The 11469-nt window shown below is 40.5% G+C and overlaps 1 protein-coding gene and 1 long non-coding RNA gene across 5 annotated transcripts in view; one reads left to right on the forward strand and one right to left on the reverse strand.

Moving 5' to 3' along the window:
- PRKAA2 (protein kinase AMP-activated catalytic subunit alpha 2) overlaps positions 1-6592 on the reverse strand; it is a 67527-nt gene extending 60935 nt beyond the window's left edge. For 2 of the 4 annotated variants that reach the window (XR_003128083.3, XM_049110404.1), the window contains exon 1: positions 6363-6546. Coding sequence is in view for 2 of the 4 variants with exons in the window: in XM_049110404.1 (XP_048966361.1) it covers positions 6363-6456 (94 nt within the window). In the remaining 2 variants the exon portion in view is untranslated. Of the gene's footprint in view, positions 1-6362 lie in introns of all 4 variants that reach the window. The other 2 variants (XM_025427768.3, XM_025427769.3) reach the window with 2 other exon arrangements.
- A 112-nt stretch (positions 6593-6704) lies between these two features.
- LOC112647093 (uncharacterized) lies at positions 6705-11239 on the forward strand. Its single transcript, XR_003128082.3, has 2 exons — positions 6705-6813; positions 6978-11239. It is a non-coding gene; the product is annotated as an uncharacterized LOC112647093 (long non-coding RNA).
- Positions 11240-11469: the final 230 nt, after the last annotated feature.

Raw genomic sequence — 11469 nt, forward strand, 5'->3', positions numbered from 1 at the left:
GTAAAATCAATTCAGTTAGTAACTTACATGAACATTCACTATGATTTCCTTTTTATTTTATTCATTTTTCTCATTTGTGAGGGAAAATTACATGACTTATCCAAAAAGAACTACTGCATTAAAAAAAATAATAATAACATCACATAACACAAGTTAGTCACTTAGAACTTTCTTCAATGCAGGCATCCAGAAAGCAGAGGTAAATTATTACAGCTCTGTCTCAATGTCTCTATCAGAACTGAAGGCATTTCTAAACAGAGCAAACAATTGTTAACACTTCATACACTGTGCAGAACTGACTCACAATAGCCATGCAACTAGTCATCTCCATAATACTGACACTTATCTATATGTCAGTTTAATCATTCTTTAAGCCATTTTATGTACCTCAACTAATCCTCAGAAAAATTCTAGAAGGTAGGTAGACCAAGTGTTCTTATTTCTATTTTACAAAGGAGGAAACAGAGGTTCAGAGAAGTTTAATAGTTTTCCCAAGGCCCTATAACTAGTAGTGGAATGGAATTAAAATCCAGAGCTAATGTCTTCCTACACCAAATATTCCTTCTAGGACATCAAATCATTTTTGTAAATTCTCTTTACTCTGCTTACTAAAGGTTACTGATAATCTTTAGTCAGGGGTATTTTCATAGTAAGAAAAAAAGAATTACCTTGTTATTTCCAAGAAATTTGGGTTAAAATTGTCAGAATTTAGCACATTCATCCATATTAGAAAATAGATTAAGGCGTAAAAGTTAGGAATATGAAGATATAAATTTTATATCCCACATATGGATTTTCCAGAAAAAAAACTTTTATTCTACCTAAATGTGGACTAAGACATTGAAATCTTTTTTTTCAGTTATTGATAAATACCTACAAACATGTAAAATGACATCCTTATAGATTTGAAAGTCAACACACTACACATTTTGACTTTGCATTGCATATAATACACACTTTGGAGTCAGAAAATCCTGATTATGACTTCCAATTCTACCACTGTGACCTTGGACAAGTCATTCAGGGTATAGGATTCTCAATTTCTTCATTTGTAAAATGGAGATAATACCAAACTCAAGGTTACTCTGAAGAATAGATAAAGCAAGTGTATTACATAGTATTTAAAAGATTATAAAAACTGAGTCAATTGTAGCTTTTATTACTAAAGTGTTACAAATTTGTTTCCTTTTATTCTCTATGACATCTACATTTCAGCTCTGATCTTCAGTAACCCAGATTTCCATTAATCTAGAAGGAACAATTAAAAATATCCATTTGGGGGAATTAAATCTTTTTAGAAGTCAGTTTAATGATAAAGTCATAAAGGACCTGGCACATTATATGTTCTAGTGCCCTTCTTTAGGAGATAAAACAAGGTTCAGGGCCATGACACTACAACATGGAAGTCATAAAAAAACAAAACAAAACAAAACAAAAAAACAATCCAGCAAGGGCCCAATATGCCACAGATACAACATTCAGGTCCACCAACTAGGTAGTTGTCCAAAATTCAATTTATCATTTGGAACTTGTTATTTACATTTCAAAAAAAATAACACTGCTTGTTTTTTTAAAAAAAAAAATGTAATAAAAATTTCATCTGTTTATCCTTCCTATTATCTCAGAGGTAAGTGGAGAATTAATAGAATATATACTTAATTTCTTGAAACCCAATTCTATGGGTCATTCAAATAACTATTTGAAAAACAGAGAAGGTAATTCCTTTATGAGACTTTGCTGGCTAGAAAGAGGCTAGTGTGATTGCAAAGTATCCCTTGGTTTATAATTCTGACAAAGAGTATTTCATAAAGCAAATCTATCAATACTCATCTTGAAGCAGGTTTCTTTTTAAATAATTCGCATTATATTACATGTTTTTCTTGAACCAGTCTTTGTATAACATAAGCAACAAATTGATTCTTCTAGCATTTTTATCACCTTTACTATATAGATAAGAACTAAACAAGTCTAATTACGAGAGCTCTTAAACAACAGTTCTATCCTACTCTGAAAAGAGTATGAACTAAATCGATGTGGAGAAAAAATTTAAGCAGATAAAAAGCATTACTTTTAAAATTCTGTAAGCCCACATAATTTGTACCCATAGCACTCCTCTAGTAATCTAACAACAGAACAATGGAGAAAATCAGTTTAGAACATATTAAATAAATCTTTCATTATTTAATAGCAAACCGAGGGTTTCTACATACTTTTAAAAAATAACTTGAGGGGCATCTGGGTGGCTCAGTCAGTTAAGTGTCTGCTTTCAGCTTAGGTCATAATCCCCGGGGCCTGGGATAGAGTCCTGTGTTCAACTCCCTGATCAAAGGTGAGCCTGCTTCTCCCTCTCCCTCTGCCACTACCCTCTGCTTGTGTTCTCTATCAAATAAATAAAATCCTTTTAAAAAGTAAAAATAACTTGAAACAAATGCTATCAAATGAAAGTTATGTCATTCTGAATTTTCATTTATTATACCTAACTTTGGCCTATGAATTGTTATATCAACAAGTTAAATTTTCAAAAATCTATAATTAGCCTAACAAGAGAAAACACAAAAAAAAATGCTACTTACTTCTCCATGTTTTTATAGCTAGGTAAAATTAAATCATATTACTATGTTTTTTAGTAGAAATTAACTTTACTAAGTCTAAATCTATATTGCAATTACAAATGCATGTGTTTTCAACACATTCATTTCAACTGTGCTGGGACAATTAGACATTCATTCAAAAAGCTGATTTTAGGATCTCATACAATACTCAAATATTAACTCAAAATGAGTCATACCCTTAAATGTAAGGGCTAAATAAAATTTAGAGGACATTAAAAAAAAATTTAGAAGACATTTAGAAGACAACGTTAAGAGAAAATCCTTGAAACCTAAAGCAAAGATTTCTGGGAAATAACACCAAAAGCAAGGTCCATAAAAAAGAAATCAATAAATTGGACCTCATGAAAATTCAAAACTTTAATACTTGAAAAGATACTATTAAGAAAATGAAAAGCCACACAGATTGGGAGATAATGTCATTATATGTGCTGCTGAAGCGAGCACAATTGGGAGAAAATATTTACAAACAACATCTAATAAGGGACTCAATTCCAGAATTTACAAAGAACTATTTTAATTCAGTTCATAAGATGAAAAAAGATATGAACAGACATCTCCCCCAAGAAGATAGATGAATGGCTAATAAATACCTGAAGATGTCTAGTATCATTAATCATTAGGAAATGCAAATAAAGCCACAATGTGACATTATTTCACACCCGTTAGAATACCTTTAAAACAGATTACAACAAATGGTGAGAATGCAGAGAAAGGAGAACCCTCATCCACTGCTGGTTGGCTACTTTTGAAAAATAGTCTGCAGTTTCTCAAAAACCTAAACATGAAATTATAATATGACGTAGTAATTCTTCTCCTATGTGCTGACCAAGATACATGAAAACATGTGCCCAAACACTTGGATGCAAATACTTGTGGTAGCATTACTTTTAACAGCCCCAAACTGAAAACAACTGGTGAATGTATAGACAAAAGGCAGCATATCCATGCAATGGAGTATTATTCAGCAATAAAAAGGAATGAACAATTGACAAATGCTACCTCATCCATAAATCTAAAAACATTGCTAAAGTAGTAAATATGAAAGACTTCATACTGAATGAGCCCATTTATCAGAAGTGTCCAGAGAACACAAGTTTATACAGACAGAAAACAGATTAAGGGTTTCCTGAAGCTGGCGGTGGGAACAAAGATGAACTATAAATGAGCATGAAGGATCTTACTGTGGTGATAAAATTGTGTTGTTGTTTTTTTTTTTTGAAGATTTTATGTATTTATTCATGAGAGACACAGAGAGAGAGAGGCAGAGACACAGGGAGAGGGAGAAGCAGGCTCCATGTAGGGAGCCCGATGTGGGACTTGATCCCAGGGCCCCAGGATCACACCCTGGGCTGAAGGCGGTGCCTAAACCCCTGAGCCATCCAGGCTGCCCAAAATGTCTTAAAGTTGATGTTGGTTGCATCTATGATGATGGTTGCATCATTCAGTAAAGTCACTAAAAATCATTGCATTGTACAGTTGGAATGGATGAATGATCGATAAAGGTATATATTTTTTAAAATATATGCTTTTTAAAATACATGTACTTTTGTTTCTTGTCCCCTGAAGAATTAAATAACTGAACTGTAGCAACTCCCATCATTTTTACTGAACAATGGTACTAATTCTAATCCTGGATGGGAAATCACCGCATAACTTTAGAGAGGCTCTAACATAGTGTTCAAAACAGCCCTCTGATTGGCTGCTCATTAGACTGGGTCTTCCAAGAAAAGGAGTTCTCATAAACAAATGTAGCTTCCATTGGTTTATATTTTAAGAAGCCAGTGCCTGGAAACAGCACAAGAGTATATACAAAAGAGATTTACGCTGTTCTTTGACAATGGGCCAACTGATCTGATGGGTGTTTTAGTCTACATTCAGATTACAGTACGTGAATTCAAAAACACAAACATTTCAACACAGTTTGAAAAGGATGTAGGGTAAGTTATATAACTTTGAGAGTGTACATGCCCAGATGGCAAAGAATGTTTTGCTTGAGTAACTGTAAAATGTCATACCACAGTAGTCCTCATAATAATATTTAATGATAAGTGACCGTTCAGGCATTAACCTAATGCCTGGATCTTCCTATATTCATTGTCAACATATTCTCTTAGCTATCCACTCCATTTACGAAGTCTTTCATACATACCACAGGACTTTATGGCCCACACAGGACTTCAAAATTCCTATCACCGTTTCAGGTCTTTACACAAATACCACCCTGTCTGTCAAACCTTGCCTGACCACCTTACTGAAAATCGTTAACTTCACAGAAACGCATTCTCCCTTCCCGCATTCATTTTTCTCAGTAGCATTAAACATACTTCGTGTTTTACATATACATTCTGCTTATGTTTTGCGTTCCCCTACTGGAATACACGCTCCACAGATGGAAAGATTTTAATGTGGTTTTGTTCCTTACTGTGTCCCCATTGCCTAGAACAGTACCTAGCACTATGTAGGTGCTCAGTAAATTTGTTTTCCGAATAGAAGAGAATCAGATACGTGGAAGCAAATAGGAGCTGACCTTTGCCACAGGAATGAACCAGGTCCTTCTACTTGTTTAACAGCCCAGAAGTTGAGAGGTTAAAACATGAATTTTACAAAGAAAGAGAGGCCTGGAAGTAAAATCTCCAGCCTGCCTAGCCTACTCAACATTTTTACAACAAAAAGTAAAAAAAAAAAAGGGGGGGGGGGCGGGCAGCCCTGGTGGCTCAGCGGTTTGGCGCCTGCCTTTGGCCCAGGGCGCGATCCTGGAGACCCGGGGTCGAGTCCCACGTCAGGCTCCGGGTTCATGGAGCCTGCTTCTCCCTCTGCCTGTGTCTCTGCCTCTCTCTCTCTCTCTCTCTCTGTGTCTCATGAATAAATACATAAAATCTTTTAAAAAATAAAAATAAATAAAAATTAGAAAGGGGGAAGCTAATGTTTGACTTGTAATTCTGGATTTACAGCCGTCAAACGTAAAGCATTAATAAGCTGCCTCTAGTTCAGGAGAGAGGGCAGATTAATTAAATCCCGTGTGATTTATTAACAGCCATAGATTAAAAAAAAAAAAAAAAGGAAAGTTCAATACCTCGCTAGTAAGAAGTTAAAAATACTCAGACGCAACCTGTTTTTTCCTACCCCCCAAATGGGATCCCCACGCCCGAAGAGGAGAGCTCCGCGGAGCCCGCCCTAGCAGGTCCGGCCTCCGCGGCCCCGCACGCTCCGCCGCCCGGGACCCGGGACCCGGGACCCAGGACCGCCCCCGCCCCCGCCCGCCCCCCCGGGTCGAGCGCCCCCTCGCTCCTCCGGTTGCAGCCGAGCCCCAGGGCCGACGCCGCGGCCTTCCAGAGCTCGCCCCCCCCGCCCCGCCGACCCCCCGACCCCGCCCGAGAAGGGCCGCACGGACCACCCCCCCGGCCCGGCCCGGCCCGAACTGGAAGACATTTTACGCTCCGTCCCGGTTCCGCCCCTTTCAGTGTGACCTTGGGCACGTTCCCCCACCTGGGGGGCGGCGGCGCCGCTCTCCCACCTCGCAGGTGAGGCCGACACCTGCACCGAGCGTGAGCTGCCGCGGACGGCCCCGGCAGGGCAGCTGCCCCGCCCCCGCCCCCGCCCCCGCCCCGGGCCGAGATCCCCGCCGCCGCCGCCGCCGCCGCCGCCGCCGCCCCCGCGGGCTCCCGGGCCCGCTGCACCTGCCGCCCGGGCCCGCGCCCACCGCTCCGCTCCGCCCGGCCTCCCGCGAGCCGGCCCGGGCGCCCACTCAACTCTTCACTTTGCCGAAGGTGCCGACGCCCAGCGTGTCGCCCAGCACGTAGTGGCCGATCTTCACCCGCCCGTCGTGCTTCTGCTTCTCAGCCATGGTCGGCGCGCGCAGCCTCGCTCCGCCGCCGGCCCCTCAGCGCGAGCGAGTGCGAGTGCGGCCGCCGCCACCGCCACCGCCGCCGCCGCCGCCTCCGCCTCAGTGCGGCCGCCGCCTACCCACAGTGCAGCGGGCCCGCGGGGGGCGGGGCGGGGCGGGGCGGGCGCCGCCAGGTGCGCGGGGGAGGGGCGGGCTGCGCGGCCGCGGGGGCTGAAGCCGAGCGGGGAAGGGGCGGGGGCGGGGGCGGGGGCGGGAGGGACGCGGGAGCCGCCGAGCCGGGCCCCAGGGGGCGGGGAGCGGAATTTGAAGAGCCGCGGGGCCCGCAGCGTGCGCCGGGAGGGACGCGAAGCCTCGCGCGTGGGTGTCGGGGGAGCTGGCGGGGGCGGCTGCGGGGAAGGGCCCCGAGCCCAGGCGGGTGCGCCGAGCGCTCGGGAGGAGGCGTCTCGGGCCGCGGGCGGGGGACACGGAGCGCGCCGCCCCGCTCCGCGCCTGTGATCACGCTCGGTCCTCTCCTCCTCCAGAGCTCGCCTCCCGAATTTGCACGAAGTTCTGCAGCAAAGCACCGTCACGGTATCGGCTCGAGAGTCCCGCCGCACAAGCTGGTGCAAAGTGCAGGAACAGCTGGGCCCCGCAGCTGCACGAGGGAGAGACGGCGACAGAAATGAAAAGGGAAACAATGTAGCGAGCAGAGCGAATAAACTACAAAGGGCAGCACCGAGAGAATGGTGAAGAGCAAGGGCAGTAGAAGGGCACCGATTAAAGAAAAATGCAAGTGGGGGAGGAACGGTAGCCGGGAACTGGAAGCCGGACGCCCACCCTGGCGGAGCGGGAAAGACAAGAATTTAGTGATGCATTGATTATCTCTGCCACCCTCCTCCCCTTTCTGCCTTCCGTGCCGTCCTAGTCCTCAATGTTGCCTTTCAGTGCTTAAAAAGTATTTGCTGATCGGAAATAAACGATTAAGAATTAGTTGAACATGTTTAACATTGTGCATAACACTAACGTTTCAAGGTCATGCTCCCCAAACAAGAAGCCTTTTATCGTACTGTTTGTACGTAAAGAGAGAAATGCATCGATCAGAGAGAAGAAGACCTAGTGAAAGTTTGTTTTCTGAGGACTGGTAAATATACAAACGGCACACATCCGTTCTTGTTTGGACTCCAAGATGATCTGATAATGAGAGACGATCACAGCTTATAAATTATAAATATCACAGCTGTTGAACAGGCTATTTTTGTTCATTCTTGGGATCATCTTTCTTGCTGACGAGGAGTATCATTTAAGAATCACTCTACCTAGCTGGCAATTTGGAGAAAATAGTTATTTCTGATGCTGAACCTTCCTTTGGTTAAGGGTCACTCCTGCAGTATCCCTTCAAGCTAGTAAAAACAAAAAACTTAACACAAAAAAAAACCAAGATACCTGTTTTTGCTTTTGAGATATAAGATGTCTGTTTCTGGTTGTGGTAGACCCCGGAAAGAGGTTGAAAAGTCTGTTAGATTGCTTTCCTGAATCAAAATGAAGGCAGATAATAGAAATTTGAAAGCATTTTACGTGCTCTCTTACCTACTCACTGATAATTACAACTTAAGTGATTATGTACCTCTTAACTGTGATCCTTACCTAACAACCGTGAACTACCATGTGGCTTTATTATTATGTCAGCAAGTAAATGATATTTTGTTGATTAAAAATTTCATTTAAACACATTTGACTGCCATAAAAGAAATTTGTGATTGGCCCCATTTTATAGATGATAAAATTTAGTTTCTCACTTTCTGATTTGCCCAAGGCTAATCCGCTAAAGAGGCAGGCAGACTTAGAGCTTGCATCCAGTTCTGACTTGTCCTCTTTCAACTACACCACAGCTGCCAAAGAAAAACAAATGAATATGATGCTCTAAGAACATTTAATATTTTTACAATTCTACTCCCATTCTCATAGTTATTATTTGTAGAGCAGGCCCAGGATGTATACTTTAAGCTTATATTTTTAGCTGTCTTCCTATTTCTGCTGGGCTGCAGGATGGAATGCTAAGGGGCGAGAAGAGTGTGGAAGCGCTGTTGTGGCACCAAGCAGTTTTCTATTGCCCATACATTTCAAGTGCGATTGCCTATTGCCTCATCCTACCCGGCAGTACTTGCAGGTCTCACCCCCACTATCAGAGATGTTGTGGTAAATATCATATTCCCTGTTCTATTATTTTTCAGTGATGTTACAGTGCCCTGTATTCTTTAATACCAATCTCTATGAGCAGTGCCCCAGGCAGCCATTCAGTCCTTAATCCCGATCCAGCTGTTATTGTTTTCCCCACTGGTACTGGGTCCTTCAAATACTCTAAAGCAGGACCTGAATAAGAGAATAATGGAGTGCCGCTAAACTAATACGCTATGCTAGATTCCACTGGTATTCTCAATAACCAAGCCTTCAAGACTGCTCAGAGTCACCTTCTCTGGGAGACTGCCCTACTCTGACTACCTTATTTAACATTGTACTTACAGCTCACCCACACTCCCTGCCCTGCACTCTCTATTCTCCTAACCTTGCTCAGCTGTTTTCCATGGCATGTACTATTTCATTTCCTTGTTTATTATGTTTTTGTTTTGTCTGTCTTTCCCAACTAGAATGTAAGTTTCATAAGAGAGAGGATTTTGTTTTGTTTTCTGTTTTGCTCACTGACAGATCCTTAGCTCCCAGAACAGTGCCTGGCAAATTACAGGCACTCAAATGGACTTAGGTTGTGTGGCACCTGAAGTTTATATAATGAAGGAGACCTGTTTAAGGAAAAAAAAATACAAGACTGGGTATGAAAGCGAATATTTATTTGAAATGAGAGGACATAACTACAAATTGTTTTTAAAGCTGACAACACAAAAATCGCTAAATCCGGAAACATAGCATATTTTTTAAATTGACATATTAAATACAAAGCATACTTTTCCATCTCTGTGCAGTAGTCATTAGAGAGGTTGAAAGTTGGCATAAGGGAGAACGTGTAGGACCTTCTAGATTCATGCTAGGGTGTTTCTGTGATTGCTCTCCAGATTAAAATAAGAAAAGTTGGGCATTTAGTGATTAATGAACTGTGTTGATGTTGTCTTTTATTCATTATGAGTTTAATAACTATTTTAATTTTTATTGTGAAAAATGTCAAACATACATCAAAGGAGTAGAAATAACCCCCACCCTTGATTATCAGCACTGTTAACATTTACGAATCTATATTTGTACTTCTTCATTTGTTTGTTTTCTGGGGTGTTTTAAAGCAAATAACCAGATGAAATATTTCACTGATAATTAGTGTATAGCTCTAACAGATAAGGGCTCTTTTTAGCGTCACCATACTACCACTAGCACATGTAACAAAATTAGCAATAATTCCTTACTATCTTGGAATTCCCACTCTACTCAATTTTCCTCCATTGACTTAAAAATGTAATTTTACATTTGCTTTATACTAATCAAGATTTTAAAAGTCTACAGTTAGCTTTTTTGTTGATATGGATCTTATATTTCTTTTAATCTGTAATGATCTGCCCCCCCTTTTTAAATGTCATTCATCTGTTGAAAAATTGGGTCATTTTACCTGTTGAATATCCCAAACCCTCTTGGATTTAGCTCAATAATTATTCTTGATCATAAGCAGTACTGTAGTATTATAGACAAAGCACAATATTTAGAAACAAAAATCCTGAGTTATACTCCAGCTTAGCCACTTGAGCAGTGTGTCCTTAAACAGATCATTTCATATCTCATTGGCAAAACTAGTGTTGAAATAAGTTATATTGAAAGTTCTTTTCAGCTGCTAGGAAATTCAACTCCCAATTCCACTCCTTATTTTAGAATGAAACTACAAAAGGAAAAAGAGAAGTTTACTATGAAGTAGTAGAGGCGATAGTCCAACGTATCAACAGACTGTTTGATCTTGGTACATTATTTTCCCTAACACATTTTATCTCTTGACATTTATTATTACTGACTTGTAAGGTTGAGAGAATAATATTACTGGCCCCAACCTTCCTCAAAAAGCTAAGTAGATGCAATTCCTATGACAATACTTGAAACCCTTTCAAGGAAATGTAATATATAACTCTGAGGTGTAATTTTTAGCAGGTACCCTAGTAACAAATATTAAACTTAATGTAATCCATTTCATTTTGTGGCTGAGTACTTTTCTAAATTGCTTCAATATGAGTCAACATTGTAATTTTCAGTGTAGCTGAGAAAAATAAAACATTTTGGTTGGAATTTCTTCCATGAGCAGATGCATTAATTGGAATAACAAAGGTTGTTTGCTTTGCTGTATAAACATTATGGATCTGACAGCATTTTTAGAAACTTGCTTTCATGTATGTGTTGACAGCTTGTCTGAAAAAAGCTCAAACACACTTTTAGATCAGTTAAATCAATTATTTCCCTCCTGGCATGGATTCAGTGCCTATCTATACTGAATACTTTAAAACTGGCGAGGCTGAATAAGGAGACACCAATGTCACCTTGAATTGATTATCCACTTTGTTATGGCTGTGCTTTGGAATTAAAACAAACCTTGACAAAACGATACAGTATACATATTATTTGAAGTCTTTTATAATCCACTTTTAATGACCTTAAGTGGGTGTTAATGCTTTGGCTCGCAGGCTCAATCCTGTTAACGGTAACTACAAAGCTTTGACATGATTAATTAGTGTAAACTTAAGATCAATTAGGTAATTTCAAAATTCCCAAATGCTCTGTAAGTGATAAAAAGTTCACCCTCTAATAAAAACCTTTAAGAAATAAACACGGAATCCAGTTTCTTTTTTTAATTAGAATGTGGGTTTGTACTAGGTGCCCTTGAAGAGTTCTTAACTCTGAGGTTCTGATTCTATGAAATTAAATGTGTTAATACTTTTAAAAGTATCTATTGATAAACTTTCCACCCTCTGTTTTTAAAATATTGAAGTGTTTCAGAAGTGTTATATAATTAGCTTTATCCATTAAAGATTCCAAAAAAATAAAATAATAAAATAA

This window comes from Canis lupus, chromosome 5, assembly GCF_003254725.2.
Source record: "Canis lupus dingo isolate Sandy chromosome 5, ASM325472v2, whole genome shotgun sequence".
Lineage (NCBI taxonomy): Eukaryota > Metazoa > Chordata > Mammalia > Carnivora > Canidae > Canis > Canis lupus.